Below are 26070 nucleotides of genomic sequence, written 5' to 3' on the forward strand. Positions count from 1 at the left end.
TCGTTATAGAAAAGTTTTAACACAAAAAACGTAGAGAAAAAAGTGTAATGAACTGCCATGTACCCATCACCCCGCTTCAACAATTATCAACATTTTGCCGTTCTTGTTTCATTTTCCCTCTTTTTTTTTGTTGGAGTATTTTAAAGCAAATCATCATAAAGTTTTAGCTTTAAATACTTCAGTCTAAACTCCTAACAAATACACCCAACGAGATTAAACATAATTCCTTAATAGCGTCTCATTGCTAGTCCATAATCAAATTTCCCCTAAATAATGCCTTTTTACAGTCGGTGTGTTTCAAATGAGATTCAAACAGGCTCACATATTGCATTCGGTTGGCGATGCCCTTAGTTTCTTAACGCCGACTTTCCCTCCCCCACCCCCTCCTTTTTTTGCCTGCTTCTCTCCAGATTCGCCCCTAACTCTCAAGCGCGGATTCCTGAGCCGCAGGCAGCACTCCCGCTTCCTCGCCGGGAGCTCTGGGCGGTGCTTTTCTCTGGGCCCGCCCCCTTCCGCCTCTGAGCCAATCCGGACAGGTCTGCGAGTGGCATGGCTGCCCCCAGCCATGGCTGCCCTCCGACTGTGGGCGCCCCGCTAATGCTGTGAGGTATTTCTGGTGGTCTCCCAGTATCCACGCCGGACAATAAGTTTTTTAGGTCCGCAGTCCTGGTGTCTTGTCGGGCCGCAGGGCTCGGGCTCTGAGGAGAATGGGTAAGGTCCACAGGCGGGTAAGGTTCGTAGGGTGGGAAGGGAGGAAACCGTTTTTCTGAGATCCTCGGGCCCCTTCTTCCAGAGTATGTTGCCCTTGTCAGCCTGGGACCGGTGCTGCTGGGGGCAAGGGAGGACTGATCCCTGCTCGTGACCTGGCTTTTGCCTTTTCAGGCTAGGAGATGAGTTTAGAACTATGCTTCTAACCTCAAGCAAAAGACAGAGAAAACTTTCTCCCCCTTACCCACGTGTGTTGAGGACTTTTGGTCCTTTCCAGGAGTAGCACCTGTAAACCTCAAATCTTAGACCTCGCCTTTTGAAATTACCCCCAGGTTCAGCATTTGAGTCCAGGTCCATCCATATCTCCCTTAAAAAAAACTGGGACTTGAGGTCAATTATTTGAGAACCCTTTGCAAGTAGATGTGGGTCTCTAAAAATAAAATTAAAAAAAAGAGGAATACGTTTAGTATTATTTTTCTTATGGAGCAGCGTAACAAAGCAAAATTAACTCATAATTCCACATAAAGTGTTTTGACTTTATGTTCCCTTCTTTTCCAAACGCTATATTCAAATGAAGATAAAATTTTATGTTCTTGTTTTGAATTAGCATTATCATGACAATTATATTACATATCACAGTGTCTTGTTTTTATTAGAGTTGCTTTTTATAGATTTCTTAGCGGGGTTGTTGAATATGAAGGTTGGTTTTTCTTTTTCTTTTTTTTTCTAAAATAAGAATGGATATCATTGTATATGTAACTTCAAATAAAATTACTTATATGTGTCATTTTAAATTTAGATCCTTCTTTGGATATGTGGGACTTCTCATCTTTAATGTCGTTATGGATAAACAGGTTTTACATATATTTGGGCTTTGCCTTTGGCTTTAGCCTTTGGATTTGTTTCCAGATTGTCATCAGAAAGCAGGTAAGTGGAGTTACTTTTTTTTTTTAATATTTATTTATTTATTTATTTTTGGCTGTGTTGAGTCTTCGTTGCGTGTGGGCTTTCTCTAGTTGCGGCGAGTGGGGGCTACTCTTTGTTGTGGTGCGCGGGCTTCTCATTGTAGCTTCTCATGTTACGGAGCATGGGCTCTAGGCACGCAGGCTTCAGTAGTTGCGGCATGCAGGCTCAGTAGTTGTGGCACACGGGCTTAGTTGCTCCGTAGCCTGTGGGATCCTCCCGGGCCAGGGCTTGAGCCCGTGTCTCTTGCATTAGCAGGTGGATTCTTTACCACTGTGCCACCAGGGAAACCCAAGTGGAGTTACTTTTTCTAGGAGAGTATTTGGCATCAAATTTTATAGACAATGCAGAGTGCAGATTTTCTAAGGCTTCCAGAAAAATATAGAAATTCTAAAAGGAACTTTCGATCACTTTTATGTTTGGTCTTTAGAAATAGTTTTTCAATGCCAAAAAATTTTTCTTGTCAGTTTTTATAGACTAAGTTATTTACCTTTTCTTTGATGGGCTGTGGAAGTCTCATTGTTAAGATACAGGAAGGTTTTGTAATGAAAAATTAAACTTTTGCAAAAACCCCAAATCTGCTTAGCACCCTTAAGGGGTAGTAGTGTTCTCTTTTCCTTCCAGTAATTAAGAATCAGAAAATAAGTTTCTACTATTATTCCACTACAACACATTATGGGTGAAAGTGGGTGTAATTTTATCCTGGAAGGAATGGGAATCATTATAGTCTTAAGAAATGTGGGCCCTGCTTTTAAAAGGACCTAATTATACCAAGGGGTTAATATTTGAGGAGTACAATTGAAAAATTAAGAGAATAATAAAATGGGTCAGTATCTGAGCGATTGATAATTTTCATTCCTAATGAAGTTGGGAAAATATTCAAACTTGATGGATTTTGTGTTTATTTCAAGAACAAAAACTCACAGGAGAAAACCGTTCCGAAAGCATCTCAGGATTTGATGACAAATGGCTATATCTCTCTTCAAAAGAAGGAAGTCTTTGTGTCTGGAGTGAAGATTTTCTATGGTTCTCAGACTGGCACAGCAAAGGTAAGAACTTATAATGACACTTTTCATTGGGTCTCCTGATCTTTTAAGAAAATTTCTGAAAAGTGTTCTTTAGCAGTGAACTGAATTGGTCTTCTAATCTTTTTTCATCTTTGTTTTTCCTTTTTACAGCATACATTTTTCCTTTCTGGGGTGGTGGGTGAGTTTCATCTCCATTTCAGCTGATTGGGGGTGTCTGGTGGTCACTGTCATGCGGGGTCTTTGTTCTGAAGCTTGCTTCTTGCTCAGCAGAATGGAGACTTGGATTTCCAAGTCCATTACTGGGTATAGAAGTAGGGAAGATAGTGAAAAGTGGCAGCAGTATGTCCAGTATGGGCCCTGACGTTCACAACTTCACACATCTATTTAATGAAATGTATTTTGATTTCTCATAGTGTTAAAAGTGTTAATGATATACATTGAATACTGTGTAGATACCGGCTGCAGATATATAGCTGAAAGATGCTTTAATTGTATCTAGATGCTGCTTGCTTCTTTATTATAAAGGTCACAGCTATTTATTGCTTTCTAGGAAAAGATTCTAAGACTAACATGAAAATGAATTAAAAACAGAATTCCTTGTCATTATTTTGGTAGAGTATTAAAGAGGGTTCTACTGCCCTCTCGTGGATGTTTTGTAGAATACTACTTTTTAAAAGGTTTTTTCAGTATTTTGTTGTGTGTGTCATAATTGAAGGTCACTTATAATTAAGTTCAACCTTAAGCAGCAGAGGCAGGAAACTGGAAGAAACGTTAGAAAGGTATCTGAGCTGCGGAAACAAAGTCTTTTTATGTTATTCATAGAAGATCTCATTCCTAGCCTCTCTTTTATGCCCGCTTTTACGTTTTTTTAAGATCAAATTAATACTTGCAGATGGTAACAAATCCAGGTGTACAGAGGGTTCATAATGAAAAGTACTCTTCAGAGAATCTATTTTAGCTATTGATATTTCTGTTTTTAATTCCTCTGAGGGTTATTTCTTGAACCTCCTTCTGCCATGTTTCTAGATTTATCAAGTTAGATAAAAGTTATTGACTCCTCGTATTAGTCAGTTCCTCACATCTCAGCGGCTTAACATTGTTGCCCACATCATTGTTGATATGAGTTAAATGGCCCCCCCTTCTTAAAGCTGTACCATCTGAATTTCTCTATTTGGCTTTCACATTTGATTCATTCGTATTTGGCTTCGTATAGAAGACTCGGGCAGAATTTTTTTCTTACAACTTTGAGGGCATCACATCCTTGTCTTTTTTTAATAAATTTATTTATTTTTTATTTTATTTACTTTGGCTGCATTGGGTCTTCGTTACTGCATGCGGGCTTTCTCTAGTTGTGGCGAGAGGGGGCTACTCTTTGTTGTGGTGCGTGGGCTTCTTATTGCGGTGGCTTCTCGTTGCAGAGCATGGGCTCTAGGTGTGCGGGCTTCAGTAGTTGTGGTGCACGGGTTCAGTAGTTGTGACTCGTGGGCTCTAGAGCGCAGGCTCAGTAGTTGTGGCTCACGGGCTTAGTTGTTCCGCAGCATGTGGGATCTTCGTGGATCAGGGCTCGAACCCGTGTCCCTGGCATTGGCAGATGGATTCTTAACCACTGCGCCACCAGGGAAGCCCCCTGGAAGCTTTTAGAATCATCCCTTTGTCCTAGATGTTTGGAGCTTTTGTGAGATGGTGTCTAGGTTGGGTCTTTTTCAGCCATGGTATTGTATACTTGGGCTGTTTTGTTTTGAAAATTCGTGTGCATTAATTCTGCTAATATTCCTTGGGTAAACTTCTTTCCCTTCTGTTTTCTCTGTTCTACTCGGTTAGTTGGATGTTGGACCTTTTGGATGGTCTCCTGTGTCTCAAATCCTCTCTCATACAAAAGTAACTTTCTTTCTGTTCTGGGTTCTTGGATTTCAATTCCAAACCTTTTTTTTGAATGTTTTAGTTCAGCTATAATGTTTTTAATTGCAAAAATGCCATTCTGTTCCATTTCTATTGCATCTTTTTCATAATCTAAGAATATATTTCAGTGAGTTTCTTTTTCGGTTCCCTGATTTATCTGCTTCCTGCATGTTTCTGCTGCTGCTATTTCTCTTTCCTGTCACTTGTTCTCATCATGGTCTTGGTGATCCGTGGTTTTCTGTTCATATTTAGGATGGAATGATGGGGTAGCTGGCGTGGATTTTCTCTGTTAACTGTGTAAATAGACTTGTTTTCTCTAGTTGTAAGTTCTCACTGTATGCTGTGTGCAAGGTGGGTCAGTGTATGCCAGGTGACCTATCTACCTCACATCTCCCTCTAACTACCACCTCAATTTTATTTTATTTTTTATAGTATTACTCCTTGAAAGTGTTGTCTGTGCTTGCTGTCTCTAATTTCTGTACTCCTGTCTTTCTTGACCCACTCCAGTTAGGCTTGTGTGCCCCAGCCTGCTCCCAGTGACCTTTATGTCGCTAATTAATTCTCAGTCTTCATCTTACTTGACCTCTTAGCTGCACGACAGCTCCTTCCTTGTTGACATACTTTCTCCATTGAACTTTTGGGACACTCTTCTCTAGGTTCTCCTCCTCTGCTGAGGCTAGTCTGCCTCACTATCATTTGCAGATTTCTCCTCATCTTCTTGCCCTCCAAAGATAGGAGCATCCCAGGGCACAGTTCTTGAGACTATGTCTTTATCTGCACTCACTTCATTCTCTAAGGGATCTTATTATCTAGAGCTTTCAGTTCTATTTATTGGAATTTGACAGAGTTTTTCTGTAAAGGGCTAGATAGTTTATTTTACATATGTTTTTTAGGTTTGCAGGTTTCGCAAGGCGTATGGCCTTTGTTGCAGCTGTTCAGCTCTGCTGATGTCGTGTGAAAGCAGCCATGGACAATGTGTAAATAAATGAGCATGACTGTATTCCAGTAACCTTTACCTATAAAGACAGAGGGCCGGATTTGGCCTGCAGCCCTCAGTGTGCTGATCCCTGTAGTAGACGGTGGCCTCTAAATTTATGTTTCTAATCTGACTTTTCCTCTCAACCCCAGACCCTCATCCCCAGCTGCCTATCTTAGATCTTCCTGTGGATGAATGTGTAGTAGGCGACTCAGAATTAGTGTGCTCACAACTAAACTCCCAATTTTGTGCCCAAACCTGTTCCCCCTCTAATTTTTCCCATTCCGATAAATGGCAACTTCATCCTTCCAGTTGCCCAGTTCAAAAAAACCTTTGACTTCTCTCTTTTTCTTACTACCCACATCCAGTCTGTCAGCACATACTGTGTGTTCTACTTTCAGAATAGATCCAGGTTCCAGTCCCTTCTTACCGCCTTCACTGCTGCTGCCCTGGCCTAAGCCAGACTCCCTCATATTTTGTCTGGGTTAATGTGGTCATCTCATCCTCAGCCTCCTTCATTCAGCCCATCCCAGCAACCACAGGGACTGTGAGAACTTAGGCAAAATGGTGTTAATCATCTTGGCTTAAGACCGCGCAGTGACTCCCTCATTCACTTAAAGCAAATGCCAAAGCCCCCATGGTGGCCGAGAGGCCCTCACTTCTGCGTCTCCAGCATCTCCTTTACCTCATGTCCTTGGTCTCCCCCCTCCAGTCTTATTAATCTCCTTGCCGAGTGTGCTCACGCATTTGGGCCTTCTCACTTACACGTCCCTCTGCTGGGGATAGCCTCTGGCTTGCTCTCTCATTTCCTTCAGGTTTTGCTCAAGTCTTTATTTTTGAGGCCTGTGGCAGTGTTTTCTGACACCAAATAGTTGTTTTCCCACACCTGTTTTCCGATTCTGGTACTGTCTACCCGAGTTATTGTCAGATTGTCCCCACATCAGACACCAGTCACAAGTCCCGGGGCATGTGTACTCCTGACTGGCCAGCTATAAATTCAGGGGTTCCCACAGTCTCTTTCTTAGGTTTGCTGATTCCCTAGAATGACTCACAGAATGCAGGGAATTGCTTTGATTAGTCTACTGGTTTATAACAATGAATATAACTCAGAAAGAGACAAATGGGAGAGATGATGGGGCAGGTCTTGGGGGGAGGGGTGGCACAGAGCTTCTGTGTCCTATTTCAACGTGCCACCTCCTCGGCATATCAATGTGTCCCCCAATCCCTGTCATTTAGGGTTTTTTATGGAGATTTCATTACGTAAGCATGACTGATTAAATCATCGACCATATCTGATTGAACTTCATCTCCTGCCACCCCTCCCCTCCCCTCCCCACAGAGAGAGAAGATGTTGAAAGTTCTCAGCCTTTAATCCCAGGGTTGGTTTTCTGCTGACCAGCCCCCATCCTGAAGCCATCTAGTCCCCCACCGCAACCCCAATGAGTCATCTCATTAACATACCAAAGACAGCAAGTTCCAAGGATTTTAGGAGCTCTAGGAGCTCCCTGGAGGCAAAGACCAAATATTTATTTTTTATTATATACACCTGTCCTGGCCCTCCTTATGTAAAATAACAACTCTCCCCATGCCTCCAATACCGTATTCTTACGCCTTATCCTCTTTTCCTCCACAGCACTGGTCACCATGCGATATACTGTGTATTTTCTCATTTGTGTGTTTGTTCTCTCTCCGTCCATTAGAATATCTCCTTGAGGATGTTCCCTGATGCTCCTTAAGGGCAGGGAACATGTGTGCCTTGTTTCCTGTTGGGTAATATCGCCCAGAGCTGAGACTGGCCTGGTGGATGCCCAGTAAATGGCGAGGGCAGGCTTAGCTTTAGTCCTGGCAGGTGGCGAGCCAAGTGTTAGGCTACCAAGCCAGAAAGAGGAAGAGAATTTCCTGGGGTACCAACATCTGGCTAGAAGTTGTAGCTTTCCCCAGCCATTTGGTTCATTTTGTTTGGAGAAGAGGCTGGCAGGGGTCTGCCTGGGGGTAAAAGGTGAGTGTCGCTAAGGCTCTGTGCGCTGGTACCACATAATACGGATTCTCTGTATTCCATAGGGTCTTCTCTGGCCCACTGCTCCCTCCCTTTTTTTTTTTTTTTTTTTTTTTTTTTTGCGGTACGCGGGCCTCTCACTGCCGTGGCCTCTCCCGTTGCGGAGCACAGGCTCCGGACGCGCAGGCTCAGCAGCCATGGCTCCACGGGCCCAGCCGCCCCGCGGCATGTGGGATCTTCCCGGACCGGGGCACGAACCCGCGTCCCCTGCATCGGCAGGCGGACTCTCAACCACTGCGCTACCAGGGAAGCCCCTCCCTCCCATTTTTGCCCCAGTGACTGACTGATCCCAGAGCCCCTCTGGTTTTCTGTGTCCCCCGAGGCTTGCTTCTGTCTGTCAGCCTGCTGCTTTTTGCTTTCTGTCTTCCAGAAATGTGCTCACAGTTCTCATATTCCCCACTCTCTTCCCACTATGGTATTTCTTCTCCATCTATATGTTTATTCTAGTGGGGCAAACAGCTGAAATGTCTACCAGTACATATAATAAGTACATATAATCCCACATATGTACTTGTAGAGGGAGAACAACACAGCTGAGTGATGATCTCTATAAAGATGCTTGAGAAAATGGTAGAAATGAGAATAGAATTTGTGTTTATGGTGATACATGTCAGTCACCGGAAAAGCTTTTCGTGCTAAATGCCTCACTACCTTGCCAACAGGAATAAATGAAGACTGTATTTTTCATTTATTTAGCTTATTGAAGACTTTATTTGATTTTTTTCCCTCCTATCAGGGATTTGCGACAGTTCTTGCCGAAGCAGTTAGCTCCCTTGGTCTGCCTGTGGCACTTATTAATCTGAAGGAATATGACCCAGATGACCATCTAGTAGAAGAGGTTGGTAATTGTCTTATTTTCCCTTCAATCACAACTTTCAAATTTAATTGATCTCCTGTGTTCTGGGATAAAAAGACTCTTCAGAATAAATTTAATTTTCACGCTAAAGGATTCCAGTCGGTAGAGCGTTCAGCGTCAGTCAGGGGTGCTGAGTGTGTGGTGGCGTGCTGACTCGGGCGTGAGTGATGTGGGGCCGGCCCCTCTGGGGTGTTAGACTGAAAGCTTGGGTGGTTGGAAGTTCCCTCCTGCTTTGACTGTCCTAATCAAAGAGGGTTGTCACTGATGGCCATGTGCCGGGCATGTGAACCACGTGTAGGCCTGCTGAAAGGTCAGGAGCCACTTGGGTGCCAGAAGCAGTATGGGTTTTGGAGTTAGAGAAATCTCTTTAACGGGCTGTGTGACCTCCAGGTGTAACGTCATATCTGTGAGAGCTTCATTTCATCACCTGAGGAATGCCCCGCCCCCTCCTCTAGCCATGCCCAGGTAGGGAAGTTGGCCTGACAGCAGCGGTTCTCCAAGCGTGGTCCTTGAACCGACAGTATCAGCATTTCCTGGGAACTCGTTAGAAATGCAGATTCTCAGGTCCTAGCCCAGCCCCGCGGAATCAAAGTCTGGATGTGGGGCTGTGTTTTAACAAGTGCCCCAGGTGATTCTGAAGCAGCTAAAGTTGGAGAAGCAGGTGGAACAGGCATTGACAAGCCTTTTCTATAAAGGGCCAGATGGTAAATATCTTCAGCTTTGTGGGCCACGCAGCTACTGAGTTCTGCCTTTGAGGCACAAAACAGCCAGAGATGGTATGTAAATGAGTGAGTGTGGCTGTGTTCCAATAAAATTTTATTTATAAAAACAGGCAGTGAGTGGGACTGGGCCTGCGGGCTGTAATTTGGCAGTCCCTTCTTAGTGGATAAACCTCTAGCTGTAAATGTGCATTTCTTTCTCCCCCAAGAAAACGTTGGAGTACAAGTGAGTGAGCTTGAATCTGCTCTAAATTATTTGTTAAAAATTATTAGCAAAAAAAAAAAATTATTAGCAAGCTTGGATACTTAATTATTCGTAAGGGATTACTTATAACTTACCTCCTGACTTGGAACTGTGAAGATGCACTCGAGCAGATGAAATACTGTGGCTCACAGGACTGAAGATGTGTTTTGTTTCCCGTGGAGATGATGGTGCCAAGTGTTAAGTCACTTTACATTTAACGATTTATGGCTTTGATTTTTCAGGGCATTTTTTAGAGATCTTTCTGTATTTCTTCCTGACTGATTTGGCTTTTGTTTCCAATATGACAAGCAGGAGCTGATAGGAATTTATAGTCTGGGAAATGGGATGAAGTACATGGTGAAGGGCACCAGGAGGTGTGGTGGGCTTTCTCCCCTGTGCAGGGTCCTGGCCCTGTTTGCTTTCTCTTTTGAAAATAAGTAACATTTCTAAAAGCACTCTTTGTCTTTAGAGGTTAGTGTGATATGAATGTAAGCATTTCAAAAAGGATTTTCTTCATTGAGATAACTTTATATCTTGGCTACTCTTCTGAAATAATGACTTTGTTGGTTAGGTTACCAGTAAAAATGTCTCTGCCTTCCTGGTTGCTACCTACACTGACGGTCGGCCGACTGAGAGCGCAGAGTGGTTCTGCAGGTGGCTAGAGGAAGCAGCCAATGACTTTCGATTTGGCAAAACGTACCTGAAGGGTGTGAGATACGCAGTGTTTGGCCTGGGAAATTCTGCATACGTGAGCCACTTCAACAAGGTAGGTACAAGGTAGGTACGTGTTGAATTGTAGGGATACATTCTCTTAAGTGAAAAAAAAAAATCACCTACACAGGTACATATATGTGGGTATATGTGAGACAATCTGTACTCTCTGGTACTTACTAATAAACTTTTTGTGTTATTCTTTTTATCGCTGGGAATTGCTACTGTATAGCAGGCTCTCAGTAAATTTTTATTGAATAAAATGAATGAAAATGCCTCCTGTTGTCTAGCGTCTTAGCGGCTTGTATTCATGGCCAGAGTCTAGCCTCCTGCCCCCAGGCAGGACCTTGTAGACGGAAGGTCCCTGATTCTTTGGACTTTCTCAACTACCTGTTCTGTTGTGGAATGACCTTTACTGCCCAAACTAATTCTTCACAAAGTTAACTTGTCTTTTAATCATTACTTTTCTTTTCTTTTTCTTCTTAAATTTTATTTATTTATTAGTTGTTTGTGCCGGGTCTTAGTTGTGGCAGGTGGGCTCCTTAGTTGTGGCACACGGGCTCCTTAGTTGTGGCAGGCGGGCTCCTTAGTTGCGGCATGCATGTGGGATCTCATCCCCGGACCAGGGATCGAACCTGGACCCCCTACATTGGGAGCATGGAGCCTTAACCACTGCGCCACCAGGGAAGTCCCTAATCATTACTTTGTAAAGTGATGAAATAGAAGAAAAACATTCACTGCCTTTATGTAATAAAATATTAATTGTTTCTTTTGTTCTCCTGGATCCTTTTTTCTGAGTGAAATTAACTTGGCTCCTTTTCCTTTGCATTCTCTATACTTTAAAAAAGAAAAATGTGTGGGCTTCCCTGGTGGCACAGTGGTTGAGAGTCCGCCTGCCGATGCAGGGGACATGGGTTCGTGCCCCGGTCTGGGAGGATCCCACGTGCCGCGGAGCGGCTGGGCCCGTGAGCCATGGCCGCTGAGCCTGCGCGTCTGGAGCCTGTGCTCCGCGACGGGAGAGGCCCGCCACCGAAAAAAAAAAAAATGTGGAGGCTCTCAGTTTCTTAGTGGTTCTGAAAAGTGATCAGAATTTTTTTACGTGTACCTCTCCCCAGATGTGAGCCCAGCTCGGCTCACCTATTTTTGGTAGAACGTGAGGAAAGATGAAGGTGGAGATCTTTCTGTAAAAGTTGTTTTCATCCAGCTGTTCTATCAAGATGTGTATTCTCTGTGCCTGCCCCCCCCTCATATTTTCAAAGAAAGTAGACACAAGGTAAAATTCAGATATGTAAATATTTTGTTTACTGCCTTGCCACTTAGGAAGCCTGTTAAGTTTTTGAACTCTTAATTGTACTTCTTGATAACTCCTGTGCCTCAGCTTAAGTGCTTCATACTGTAATAAAATGCATCTCTGGCTTATGAAATCATGAGTCTTGCCAAATGGGCTCCGTTTGTACTTTGTTGTTTAATGGTCTTTGACCCCAGAGGCTTTATTTTAGAAGGAACTGATTTTGCTACTGAGTGATTTCATTCTGACCATGATTTAGAAGACTAGTTTTCAAATTCTTCATCAGGTACTAACCCTTAGTTTAACAAAATAATTTGTCGGTCCCTATATTTAAAAAAAAAAAAAAAATCTTCCGCAGAATCTTACCTGAACGTATCAATGGCTGGAGGGCCTGAAGCCCTTTTGACTGGGCAGTTCCTTCTTCCTAGCAGCGGCCGGGAACAGGGCCACAGTGGAACCCCAGGCTGTCGCAGAGCAGGGTGCCAGCCTCGGATCTGGAGGACTGTTGTAGCTCACCTGTCTCTTTCTCCTGCAGGTGGGGAAGGACGTGGACAAGTGGCTCTGGATGCTCGGCGCCCATCGCGTGATGTCCCGAGGGGAGGGTGACTGCAACGTGGTTAAAAGCAAACACGGCAGCATTGAGGACGACTTCACAGCGTGGAAGGCTAGGTTCATCTCCCGGCTACAGGCGCTCTGTAAAGGAGAGAGAAAACCCTGTGGTGGCAACTGCAAGAAAGGCAAGTGCGAGTCTAATCAGCACGGCTCAGAGGCAGTGGAGCCAGGGTCTCACGCTCAAGAGGGATTCCATCAGAGAGACGCTGAGGTACGGAGCCCACGTGTCCATGTCTCCCTGTTTTCCTCCTGCATTTGGAGGTGCTGAACCTTTCCTCTGTCCTGGGAAGCTCTTTCCTTGGCCTCTGGTTAGAAGGAAGAGCTGAAACTCATGTGGGGATGTTCTAGAGAGAGTGGGATCTTAGGATAAGCTATGTTGTGCTGGATGCTTTCCTAAATATGTTCTTTAATTGTTGCATTGCTGGAATCCAGTAGGTTTCTACCCCAGTTTGCAGGTTAGGAAACGGGTCTGGAGAAGTTGAATATGTCCCGGGCTGAGCTCATGTCTTTTTACCCCTAAACCACATATTCCTCCCAACCTCTTTTAACCTCCATTAATCACTCAAACTTGAAGGCTGCGAGTCATCCCAGATTCCTTTCTTTCATCCCTCACATTCTAAAAATTTCTCTTTCTTCAGATACCCCAGTTCCTTTGAAGCTCGTGTTACATCAGGCTATATCACTACTGTTGTTTTTGGGCCACCTGGTCGCTTGCATCATTTGGGAACAACTTGACATTCTGACTCCCTGTCTTTCTCGCCACCCTTGTTCCTGTCATTCCTCTTTGTGGCTGAGCCATCCACATAGATGATTTATCCTGTCCCTTTCCTGGCCTTCACACCCCCAGGAACCATTTTCTCCAGTGACCTCGGCCTCCCACTTCCGTGCTCACCTTTGACATTTCATGTCCCTATGACCTGAACTCTGAGCCCTCTCTGGTGCTCTTACTTTAAAGTTCTTTGGACCCCACGTTTTTTTCACAGGGTAGTGCTAACTGCTTACTTCACTTCTGTCTTTACCCAGTTTGAATTTTATACTCGTTCTCTTAAAAACATCTTCAATTCTCTTGCCATCCACTCCCTCTTCCAACCCAGTTGGCTAAGCCCCAAGCCAGGTTGGAACCTGTCTGCCTTCTCTTTGACCACAGATTGGTGACCACGGGCTCAGGTGTGCAGCCAGAACTGCCCCCGGTCTCCAGCATCCTCTCACTCTCCGAGACCACTGTTCAGTGCTCTTTTTCCCCCACCCCTTCCTCCAGCTCTCATAGGAAGCCGACAGAGAATTCTCTTAGAGCCTCCCCGCGCTGTCTACAAATCCTGCCATCTTTTCTGCCACAGAGACCAAGTATCTAGTTCCTGTCAAGCCCACTCTGTGCATGCTCTGGGATCAAGGACTTTGTTCCCTTTGTTCCTTCATATATTGTATGTCTCTCCCCTGCACTGTTAATCTCTCTCTCTCTCCTAGGTGGTCCCCAGAAATACATAAACGTGCTCTAGACACGTTTGTTTAAACACAGGAATCACCTGCGTTTAAACAAACACAGAAAGCAAATAAGAAACAAGCCTTTCCTTTGTTCTGTGCCTTTCAGCTGCTGTTTCATTTTTCTGCTCTTTTTCTAGCCAGTCTCTTTGCTTTCATTTGTTTATCTTCCCTCCAGTTGGCTCCTACCATTTTAAAAAACTTAAAAAAAATTTGAGGTAAAATTTGCAAAGCATAAAATTAACCATTTTAAAATACATACAATCTAGTGGTATTTAGTACATTCCCAATTTTGTGTAACCACTGCCTGTATCAAGTTCCAATACCTTTTCATCACCTCAAAAAAAACACTTACCCATTAAGCAGTCACTCTTCACTCCCTTTCCCTCAGCCCTGACAACCTCCACTTTGCTTTCTGTCTCTATGGATTTACTTATTCTGGATGTTTTATACAAGTGGAATCATTAATATGTGACCTTTCTTGTCTGACTTCTTTCACTTAGCATAAAAGAGTTTCATCCATGTTGTAGCATGTGTCAGTACTTCATTCCTTTTTATGGCTGAATAATATTCCATTGAATGGAATTGTTGATCCATTTATCTGTTGATGAGAATTCTGGTTTTTTCTACCTTTTGGCTATTGTGAATAGTGCTGCTATGATATTCATGTACAGGTGTTTGTTTGAGTAACTTTTCAGTTCTTTTGGGTATATACCTAGGAGTGGATTGCTGGATCTTGTGGTAATTCTATGTTTAACTTTTTGAGGAACCACCAAGCTGTTTTCCCCAGTGGCTGCACCTTTTTTTTTTTTTTTTTTTTTTGCCATACGCGGGCCTCTCACCGTTGTGGCCTCTCCCATTGCGGAGCACAGGCTCTGGACGCGCAGGCTCAGCGGCCATGGCTCACGGGCCCAGCCTCTCTGTGGCATGTGGGATCCTTCCAGACCGGGGCACGAACCCGTGTCCCCTACATTGGCAGGCGGACTCTCAACCACTGTGCCACCAGGGAAGCCCCAAGGCTGCACCTTTTTGCATTCCTACCAGCAATGTACAAGGCTTCCAATTTCTCCCCATCCTTGTCAACACTTTTTTTTTTTCTTAATTGTAGCCGTTCTAGTGAGTGTGAAGTGATGTCTCCTTGAGGGTTTTTTAATTTTTGTTTATTTTTTTAATTTTTAAAATTTTTATTGAAGTGTAGTTTATTTACAATTCTGTGTTAGTTTCATGTGTACAGGAAAGTGATTCAGTTAAATATGCACACACATATATTTATATATATAAACGCATATGTGTATATACTTTTTCAGATTCTTTTCTACTTATAGTTATTACAAGATATTGAATATAGTTCTCTGTGCCATGCAGTAGGTCCTTTTTGTTTATCTCTTACCAGATATATAACTTGCAAATATTTCCTCCCATATAGACTTCCTTTTCACTTTCTTGGTCATGTTTTTTGATGCACTAAAGTTATTAATTTCCATGAAGATCAGTTTGTCCATATTTTCTTTTGTTGCTCATGCTGTAGGGGTCATATATATGAATCCATTGCCAAATCCAAGGTTATGAAGAGTTATTTCTATGTTTTCTTCTAAAAATATTATAGTTTTAGTTCTTATATTTAGGTCTTTCCTTCATTTTGAGTTAATGTTTGTGTATGGTGTGAGGTCAGGGTCCAGTTTTATTCTTTGGCATGTGTAGATCCATTTGTCCCAGCACCATTTGTTGAAAAGACGATTCTTTCTCGACTGAACGGATAGCACCCTTGTCAAAAGTCCATTGTCCACAGATGTGTGAGTTTATTTCTGGATTCTGTTCCACTGATCTGTATGTCTCTCCTTAGGTCAGTACCACACTGTAGATTTGTAGTTAAGTTTTGACATCAGGAGTCCTCCTACTTTGTTCTTTTTCAGTGTTGTTTTGGTTATTTTGGGTTCATTGCAATTCCATATGAATTTGAGAAGCAGTCTTTCCATTTCTGCAAAACACATTGTTGGGCTTTTGATAGGGACTGTATTGAGTTTGTAAATCACTTTGGATAGTATTGTCATCCTAACAGTATAAAGTCTTTCAGTCCATAAACACGGGCTGTCTTTCCATTTATTTATGTGGTCTTTAGTTCCTTTCAGCAATATTTTGAGTTTTCAGTGCCCAAGTGTTTTACCTTGGTTAAATTTTTTCTTACGTATTTTATTCCATTAGAAGCTATTGAATTCCACAGTCATCAGAGAAGATACTTCGGTTGATTTTAATCTTGTTTTGTGGCCTAATGTATGGTCTGTCCTGGAGAATATTCCATGTGCACTTGAGAAAAATGTGTAGTCTCCTGTTTTTGGGTGGAATGCTCTCTATATATCTGTTAGGTCTAATGGATTATAGTTTTGTCCCAGTCCTCTATTTCCTTATTGATCTTCTATCCAGTTGTTCTATCCATTATTGAAAGTGGGGTATTGAAGTTTCCAACTGTTGTAGAATTATCTTTTCTCCCTTCAGTTTGTCAATTTTTACTTCATATGTTTTGGGCTCTGTTAGGTCCATATATGTTTATAATCATTAAGTCTTCTTGGTGGGTTAATACTTTTTTTTTTTGGCTGCATTGGGTCTTCATTGCTGCGTGTGGGCTTTCTCTAGTTGTGGCGAGCGGGGGCTACTCTTCACTGCGGTGCGCAGGATTCTCATTGTGATGGCTTCTTTTGTTGCAGAGCATGGGCTCTAGGCACGTGGGTTTCAGTAGTTGTGGCACGCAGGCTCAATAGTGGTGTCTCGCAAGCTCTAGAGCGCAGGCTCAGTAGCTGTGGCGCACAGGCTTAGTTGGTCTGCGGCATGTGGGATCTTCCAGGACCAGGGCTCGAACCCTTGTCCCCTGCACTGGCAGGCGGATTCTTAACCACTGCGCCACCAGGGAAGCCCGTGGGTTAATACTTTTATCAATATATAATATCCTTTGTCTCTTGTAACAATTCTTGGCTTAAAGTCTATTTTGTCTGATGTTAGTATAGCTACCCTTGCTCTCTTTTGGTTATTATTTGCATGGCATATCTTTTTCTTTCTTTTTTTTATGTTTTTTTTTTTTGGCCATGCCACGTGGCTTGCAGGATCTTAGTTCTCCAACCAGGGATCAAACCCAGGCCCCCTACAGTGGAAGCACAGAGTCCTAACCACTGGACCACCAGTGAATTCCCTGGAATATCTTTTTCTGTCCTTTGACTTTCAACCTGTTTTTATCTTTGTAGCTAATGTGAGTCTCTTGTAGACAAAGTGGAGTTGGTTCCCTTCCTTCTTCTTTGTTTTGATCCATTCTACTTGTCTCTGCCTTTTAATTGGAGAGTTTAACCCATTTTCACTTATAATAATTACTGATAAGCAAACGCTTCTGTCATTTAATTATACTTTCTATATATTTTACATCTTTTTGTTCCTTAATTTTTCCATTACTGCCGCCTTTTGTGTTTTATTGTTTTTTTTTGTGGTGTACCAATTTGATTCCTTTCTCATTTTCATTTCTGTACATTTTTAAGTTATGTTTTGGTAGTCACCCTGGGGATTGCAGTTAACCTCTTTGACTTACACCACTCTATTTGTATTAGCATCACCTTTATATACAAAAACTGTGCTCCTATTCAGCTCTGTCACGTCCCCTCTATGTTATTGTTGTCACAAATTATGAGTTTACATGTTGTGTGCCCATTAACATGGATTTATAGTTAGTTATTTTATGCGTTTGTCTTTTAAATCATATAGGGAAAAAGGAATTATAATCAAAAATTACAGTAATACTGACTTTTATATTTAACCTATATACCTGACTTTAATTTTCCTTTTTCTTGGTTCCGTGTTTACTTGGTTTTTGTAAGCCTTTGGCTAATTCTCAGAGTTCTGACAAAATGACATCTGTTGGTTTTTGCTTAATTTTTAGGTGTGTCTGTGGGGGAACAAGCCCTTGGAGTTACCTACTCTGGCGTTTTTGCTGATACCACTCATAGTTTTTAACATTAAAAAAATTTAAGTTAAAAAATATTTTTAAAATCAAAAGTAACACTTGTACATATAAAACTTCAAATAGTACTTAGAGGCTTATAATTAAACACTGTACTTCCTTGTCTATTTCTATCTAATTCTTATTTTCCCAAGGCAGCCACTTTTAATTCTTTTACCTTTTTCATTTATATTCTTAAATAATAGTCCCTTCTTGCTATTGATTTTTTAAAAATTTCAAAATCATACACACACACACACACACACACACACACACACACACACACAGCATCACTTCCCTTCCTCTTGTATGGTTGTATCACACTTTCTGGTTGAACCATTATTCATTGTCATTATTGTAACTGTGTACGTATTTGTGTATCTGCCCTATATACTAGATTATTATATTTTCATTCTTATACACTTATTCTCCTTAAGATTATTGCTGCATTTTTAAAAATAAATTTATTTATTTATATTGTATTTTTGGCTGCGTTGGGTCTTCGTTGCCACGCACAGGCTTTCTCTAGTTGTGGCGAGTGGGGGCTACTCTTCGTTGTGGTGCATGGGCTTCTCATTGCGGTGGCTTCTCTTGTTATGGAGCATGGGCTCTAGGTGCACAGGCTTCAGTAGTTGTGGCACGCAGCCTCAGTAGTTGTGGCTCACGGGCTTTAGAGTGCAGGCTCAGTAGTTGTGGTGCACGGGCTTAGTTGCTCTGTGGCATGTGGGATCTTCCTGGACCAGGGCTTGAACCCGTGTCCCCTGCATTGGCAGGCGGCTTCTTAATCACTGTGCCACCAGGGAAGTCCCCTGTTGCTACATATGTTTTGATTTCTCTATAACCATCACTAATTCCAGAACTAACAGAACTGAAAGTTGTTTTTCAGTATTCTGTAGTTGTTATTGATTCTTGGTGGCTTCTCGTGTGCCCTCTCCTTCTGTTCCACTGTGGCGTGGCTGCCCTCTAAGCGTTGCTGCAGCTGAAGTCCTGTGTCTTCCATCCACAGCCTTCCTCTCGCCAGCTTCTTGGGTTCCCTAATTCTTGTGTCTCATATCTTCTTATCTCTCTACTGACTTTTGTTTTTTGGAGCACATTCTCCAGTAGCTCTTTGAGAAAGGGTGTTTTAAAGGTGAATTTTCAGACTTTTCATATCTGTGAGTCTTTATCCCATCTTCACAGTTGATTGATACTTTGGCTGCGTATAGAATTCTAGATGGGAGTTATTTTCTTTCAGAAAATGGAATGCATGATCCATTGTCTTCTAGTTAGGAGTGGAACCCAAGTTTAATTTGGTTCTGAATTTGTATTATATAATCTTTCTTCACCCCTCCTAGAAACCTTAAAACCTCCAAATAAAATCCCTCTAACTATCTATTCTTTGCTCCGTTCTTTCCCCCAAATTCTGTGCGTGTTTTTCTTGCTTTCTCTGCTTGTACAGAACATTTTTTCTAGTTTATCTTTACACAAAGTATGCAGCCTTGTGGGTCCCCAGCTTTGACTCTTGTCTCCTGTGTGAGAATTTCCTCCTAGTATCATCCCTTCAACTTTACCTGCTCTTCCCTTGTCCTGTCCTGCTGTCAAAATAGGTTCTACAGATTCAGCAGATACTCTCAGCTCCATCTGTCACTTACCTCCTAGGATTCCCCTTTTTAGTTCATATTTGTCCTCTTTGGATTCCTTACGTTTTTGCCAACTCCATAATACGTTTAAAATTATGCTTTTAAAGTGTAGGGACTTCCCTGGCAGTCCAGTGGTTAAGACTCCATGGTTCCACTGCAGCTTTGTAGCCATATTGTTTCTGTTGCAGCTATCAGCTCTGTCATATTATTAAGAAAGTAGCCATACATAATGTATAAATGATGGGCTCCTTTAGATTTGGCCTGAGGCTGGCTGGCCTCTAGCCCAAAGTATCTCAAGTCCATCCAGTGAACTTACATTCTGGGAATGAATATTAGACACTTTGCTACTTTGCACAGTGTATTTCTGAAGCATTGATGTTCCAGCAGGAAGAGCCCTTTGGGAGCACCAGTGAGGAAGAGTCTGGTACTGAGGACCATCAGAGTCTAAAATCTGTCATTGATGTTGAAGACCTCGGCAAGATTATGGATCGTATGAAGAAAGAAAAGGTACTGTAATTTTGGGAAATGGTGAGCTGGGATCCGACAGTTGGTTGACATCTAGCATCTGTATTGGTGCATAGTCCATCTGAGCTCATAATTGGACAGTTTTAGTTCTTTGCCTCCTGTTTTGAGAGTTTTATACTTTTTTTGGCCATTATAACATGAAAATCTTTCTCAGCCCTGTGGAAATGAGCCCGTAGTAGAATAGACATAACTGAGGAAAGAGTAGATGGTTAGAGGGACTTTCCTCAGTGTTGTGGCTGAAGATGACAGGCTGAGCAGCATGATAAGATTGGTGTTGATATTCCCAGTGGAACCCTCATGTAAAAGTGCTTCCCTGTCGTAGACCGAGTGGTGTTGGGCTTAGGGATGGCACGGTGGTCTGTGGGTGTTGAGGTCAGCTTAGGTGGAGGCCCTAGGAATCTAGGAAATGTTCATCTAGGTTGTCATTGTCTTAGTTACTCAAAGAGTAAGAGAATGTATGGTGTAGTAGGGTTTTATGCAGAGTCTAATGATCTAAAATTGAAATAACATTATATATACAATAATATAAAAATATAAAGTCTCAATTTATGTGTGAGTTTTGGGAAATGAGAATATCCTAAGGTAAAAATGTATCGATTGCATAAGTCTTAGAAACAAAAGAAGCAAACTGTGGAAGAATCCAGGAAAGCCTATGATAAAATTAACACAAACTCAAATGAAACAGTTCAGTAAGGCAGCAGGCCATAGTAAGGTAAAAAGTCAACGCCCTTTATATTCCCAGATAATAACCAGTTAGAAGCTGTGGTGGGAGAGGACCCCATTTACAGCAGCTACATAAAAAATAAGCACGCACATAGGGATACACTTCTGAAGAAATAATCTTAAATCTCTACGAGGAAGACTTTAAAACATTCCTGGAAGATCTAAAAGTGCCTTGAACAAATGAAAAGAGCTTCCTCGTTTTTAGATATGGTGACTCAGTATTGTAACGCTGTCAGTTCTTTTAAGTTAATACATGCATTTGATGCAATCCCATTAAAATTCCAGTAAGGTATTTTTTTTTGGAGCTAGACTGGTTGATTCATGTGGAAAAATAAACATGCAAGGGTAGTTAGGGAAACTTTGGCAAAAGTCATGATGAGGAAGGCTAGCCCTACCAGGTATTTAAACTTACTACAAGGCATCTGTAACTGACACTGTTGTACTGGCTCCCGATGAGACAGACCAATGCAACAGAATAAAATTCCAGGAATAGATCCAAGAATATAGGGAATTTCATATATGATAAAGGTGGTGTCTCTTTTCCCCAGGGGGAAGATGTACTTTTAAGATAAATGATGTTGACAACTGGCTAGCTACTCGTGAAAAGATAAATTGGCTCTGAAGCTCATACATACATCAGGATAAACTCCAATCTGAGGTAGATCACCAATCAGAGATATAAATGTTGAAAAATACGTAAATAATAGAATTAGATGCATTATTTAAAACTTGAAAAAAGATTTTGTATATGATCTGAAATCTGGAAACAATAAAACATTGAATATCAGTGATTTTTTAAAAAATTCACATAACTATAGACAAAATCAAAAGACAAATGATAAAGTGAGGGAAAATATTTGCCCCTTATACTATAAAGAAGGAGTTAATTTTTCTACCATACATGGCACTCTTAAAAATTGAATGAAAAAAAAAAAAGACTTTAGTAGAAAAAAATAGGAAAAACACATGAATAGGCGAGTCTCAGAAAAACCTCTACAAATAGACTTTAAACATATGAAAAAATCCTCAAATTCACTCGTAATAAAGGACATGCAAATTAAAACTACACTGATATACATTTCTCACCTAGAAAAATAGCAGAAATTCAAAAGTTGGACAATGCACAATTGGTGAGGCTCTGTGGAAAACAGGCACCCATACCTTTCTGATGGGAGTCCAGAATGGTATACCCGTATGCAGGGGCTTTGGGCAGTCTTTACCAAATTCACACGCATTTACGCGTGATCCAGCAGGCCCAGATGTATAAATTTGCCTTGAAGATACATCTTCACAAATACAAAACAGCATCTGCACGAGGTTATACCTTGCAGCAAGTTTAACAAACAGCTATTGGATACTGGCTGAAAAAAGCATGATGTACCCACACAGTATAATACTGTTGTACAGCTGTGAAAAATAATAAAGTGGATCCATGTGCATTAATGTGATTTCCAGGTGGTATGATGTGGAGGCTGATACGAACTTAAGATTTTTAAAAATGTACGTTTATTGTCATGTTATATTTGCAAATTTATAATTTAAGTGTGTGTGTGTATAAATAATATTTTGTGGCTGTGTTTGTTGAAAGGACCTTTCATGTTCTGACACTAACTAACACCCAGTTAATTCAAATGACCTGCAGTTCAATTCAGTTCTGGCACTACCTGGAGTTAGTGTCAGACCCCCCATAGTCCTGTGCAAGACTGTCTCCACTTCAGTGGTAGCTGTAAGTCTAAGGGTCCACTTGGACTTCCGACCAACTGGTCATAAGTATGGGGGTTCTCATGTCCGATCCCCTCACGTTCGATAATTTGCTAGGATGACTCAACTCACTGAAAGCACTGTATAAATCTCCCTTGATTTACAATGGTGTTATGTCCCAATCAACCCATTTTAAGTTGAAAATTTTGTAAGTCAAAAACATATTTAATACACCTAACCTATCAAACATCAAAGCTTAGCCTAACCTACCTTAAACATACGCAGAACACTTAAATTAGCCTACATTTGGGCAGAATCATCTAACGTAAAGCCTGTTTTATAATGAAGTGTTGAATGTTTCATGTAATCTATTGAATAACGTACTGAAAGTGAAAGAGTGGTTATAGGGGTGCAGAATGGTTTTGCGTGTATTGGTTGTTTATGCTCCTTTGTGATTGTGTGGCTGACTGGGAGCCTTGGCTTGCTGGCATCACAAGAGTGTATTGTACTGCATATGGGTAGCCTGGGAAAAGACCAACATTCAAAATTCGAAGTAAGGTGTCTACTAAATTTGTATCGCTTTCGCAACATCAAACCATTGTAAGTCAGGGATTTATGGTTACAGTTTTGTAGCGAAGGATACAAATCAGAAACCACCAAATGGAAAGGAAGCATAGGGCAAGATCTGAGAGTGGAGGGTTGGGGAAGAGACCCAGAGTTTCTATGCCCCCTCATCGTGGAATCTGGGCACATCACCCTCCCACCCCATCCATGTGTTCACCACCTAGGAAGCTCTCCTGAGCTTTATTTTTTACTTTATAAATTTATTTGTTTATTTATTTATTTTTGGCTGTGTCGAGTCTTCATTGCGGTGTGCGGGCTTCTCATTGCAGTGGCTTCTCTTGTTGCAGAGCACCGGCTCTAGGCGCGCGGGCTTCAGTAGTTGTGGCACGTGGGCTCAGTAGTGGCTTGTGGGCTCCAGAGCGCAGGCTCAGAAGTTGTGGTGCACAGGCTTAGTTGCTCCATAGCATGTGGGATCTTCCCGGACCAGGGCTCGAACCCATGTCCCTGTGTTGGCAGGTGGATTCTTAACCACTGCGCCACCAGGGAAGCCCTCTACTGAGCTTTAGCATCCAGAATTTTTATTGGGGTTTCATTATGTAGGCATGATTAATTAGATCATCGGCTAGGTGTTTGAACTCAATCTCCAGCCAGCCTCCCCTCCCCCTCATGTCTCTGGAGATCCAGCTGGCCCAAAGTTGCATTATGTGATTGTCTTCTGGTGACCAGCTCTTTTCCTGAAGCTATCTAGGGGCCCACTGTGAGTCACCTCGTTAGCATAACAAAGACACTTCTGTCTCTTTAGGAAATGCCAGGGTTTTTTGAAGCTCTGTGCCAGGAGCTAGGGACAAAGACCTGATGTATTCTTTATTGTGCCACAGACCTAGAAACAAACAGAGTAAGCATTCAGATCTTGTTTTCTAAAATCATTACCCTACTAAAAGGAACTAGGGCTCCTTGAAGAAATGGCTGATTCCAGGGTTGGGGAAGGGAGTGTAACAGATGAGCCTGGGATGTCTTGTTGAGTAGGTAGGTCCTCAGTGTCTAAAGGATATAGGAACCAGCTTGAGGAGTTTCTCACAGGCCAAATATGGGGCAGTTTGAACATCAAAAATCAACATAATGATGAACATAATGGATTATATTACATCAAATTAAAAAAAAATCAATCCTTGTGCTACTCAAAAAAAAAAAGGGAGGCACAGGAGAAAGTTTTTTTTTTGGACTTTTTCTTTTTAACATTTTTATTGGAATATAATTGCTTTACAATGGTGTGTTAGTTTCTGCTGTATAATAAAGTGAATCAGCTATACATATACATATGTCCCCATATCTCCTCCCTCTTGCATCTCCCTCCCACCCTCCCTATCACACCCCCTAGGTGGTCACAAAGCACCAAGCTGATCTCCCTGTGCTATGTGGCTGCTTCCCACTAGCTATCTGTTTTACATTTGGTAGTGTATAAAGTCCATGCCACTCTCTCACTTTGTCCCAGGTTACCCTTCCCCCTCCCCGTGTGCTCAAGTCCATTCTCTATGTCTGCATCTTTATTCCTGTCCTGCCCCTAGGATTTTCAGATTCCATATATATGTGTTAGCATACAGTATTTGTTTTTCTCTTTCTGACTTACTTCACTCTGTATGACAGTCTCTAGATCCATCCACATCTCAACAAATGACCCAATTTCGTTCCTTTTTATGGCTGAGTAATATTCCATTGTATATATGTACCACATCTTCTTTATCCGTTCGTCTGTCGATGGGCATATAGGTTGCTTCCATGACCTGGCTATTGTAAGTACTGCTGCAATGAACATTGGGGTGCATGTGTCTTCTTGAATTATGGTTTTCTCTGGGTATATGCCCAGTAGTGGGATTGCTGGATCATATGGTAGTTCTATTTTTAGTTTTTTAAGGAACCTCCATACTGTTCTCCATAGTGGCTGTATCAATTTACATTCCCACCCACAGTGCAAGAGGGTTCCCTTTTCTTCATACCCTCTCCAGCATTTGTTATTTGTAGGTTTTCTGATGATGCCCATTCTTACTGGTGTGAGGTGATACCTCATGGTAGTTTTGGTTTACATTTCTCTAATAATTAGCGATGTTGAGCAGCTTTTCATGTGCTTGGCCATCTGCATGTCTTCTTTGGAGAAATGTCTATTTAGATCTTCTGCCTATTTTTGGATTGGGTTATTTGTTTTTTTAATATTGAGCTGCATGACCTGTTTATATATTTTGGAGATTGATCCTTTGTCCGTTGATTCGTTTGTAAATATTTTCTCCCATTCTGAGGGTTGTCTTTTTGTCTTGTTTATGGTTTCCTTTGCTGTGCAAAAGTTTTGAAGTTTCATTAGGTCCCATTTGTTTATTTTTGTTTTTATTTCCATTACTCTAGGAGGTGGATCAAAAAAGATCTTGCTGTGAGTTATGTCAAAGAGTGTTCTTCCTATGTTTTCCTCTAAGAGGTTTATAGTGTCCGGTCTTACATTTAGGTCTCTAATCCATTTTGAGTTTCTTTTTGTGAATGGTGTTAGGGAGTGTTCTAATTTCATTCTTTTACATGTAGCTGTCCAGTTTGCCCAGCACCACTTATTGAAGAGACTGTTTTTTCTCCAATGTATATCCTTGCCTCCTTTGTCATAGATTAGTTGACCATATGTGCGTGGGTTTATCTCTGGGCTTTCTATCCTGTTCCATTGATCTATGTTTCTGTTTTTGTGCCAGTACCAGATTGTCTTGATTACTGTAGCTTTATAATATAGTCTGAAGTCAGGGAGTCTCATTCCTCCAGCTCCGTTTTTTTCCCTCAAGACTGCTATGGCTATTCGGGGTCTTTTGTGTCTCCATACAGATTTTAAGGTTTTTTTGTTCTAGTTCCATAAAAAATGCCATTGGTAATTTGATAGGGATTGCATTGAATCTGTAGATTACTTTGGGTAGTAGAGTCATTTTCACAATGTTGATTCTTCCAATCCAAGAACATGGTATATCTCTCCATCTGTTTGTATCATCTTTAATTTCTTTCATCAGTGTCTTATAGTTTTCTGCATACAGGTCCTTTGTCTACCTAGGTAGGTTTATTCCTAGGTATTTTATTCTTTTAGTTGCAATGGTAAATGGGAGTGTTTCCTTAATTTCTCTTTCAGATTTTTCATCATTAGTGTATAGGAATGCAAGATATTTCTGTGCATTAATTTTGTATCCTGCCACTTTACCAAATTCATTGATTAGCTCTAGTAGTTTTCTGGTGGCATCTTTAGGATTCTCTATGTATAGTATCATGTCATCTGCACACGGTGACAGTTTTACTTCTTCTTTTCCAATTTGTATTCCTTTTATTTCTTTTTCTTGTCTGATTGCCATGGCTAGGACTTCCAAAACGATGTTGAATAATAGTGGTGAGAGTGGACATCCTTGTCTCGTT

The 26070-nt window shown here is 41.6% G+C and overlaps 1 protein-coding gene across 6 annotated transcripts in view; it reads left to right on the top strand.

Annotated features, from left to right (window-relative positions):
- Positions 1-26070, top strand: part of LOC132506147 (S-adenosyl-L-methionine-dependent tRNA 4-demethylwyosine synthase TYW1) — a 263328-nt gene that overhangs the window by 54356 nt on the left and 182902 nt on the right. For 4 of the 6 annotated variants that reach the window (XM_060124639.1, XM_060124638.1, XM_060124635.1 and 1 more), the window contains exons 1-7: positions 543-711; positions 1508-1635; positions 2583-2720; positions 8367-8468; positions 10021-10215; positions 11984-12271; positions 19522-19641. In XM_060124639.1, the coding sequence (XP_059980622.1) occupies positions 708-711; positions 1508-1635; positions 2583-2720; positions 8367-8468; positions 10021-10215; positions 11984-12271; positions 19522-19641 (975 nt within the window). In that variant the 5' untranslated portion in view covers positions 543-707. Of the gene's footprint in view, positions 1-542; positions 712-1507; positions 1636-2582; positions 2721-8366; positions 8469-10020; positions 10216-11983; positions 12272-19521; positions 19642-26070 lie in introns of those variants that run through there. The other 2 variants (XM_060124636.1, XM_060124637.1) reach the window with 1 other exon arrangement.

The sequence above is a fragment of the Lagenorhynchus albirostris genome, chromosome 15, assembly GCF_949774975.1.
Source record: "Lagenorhynchus albirostris chromosome 15, mLagAlb1.1, whole genome shotgun sequence".
Classification (NCBI taxonomy): domain Eukaryota; kingdom Metazoa; phylum Chordata; class Mammalia; order Artiodactyla; family Delphinidae; genus Lagenorhynchus; species Lagenorhynchus albirostris.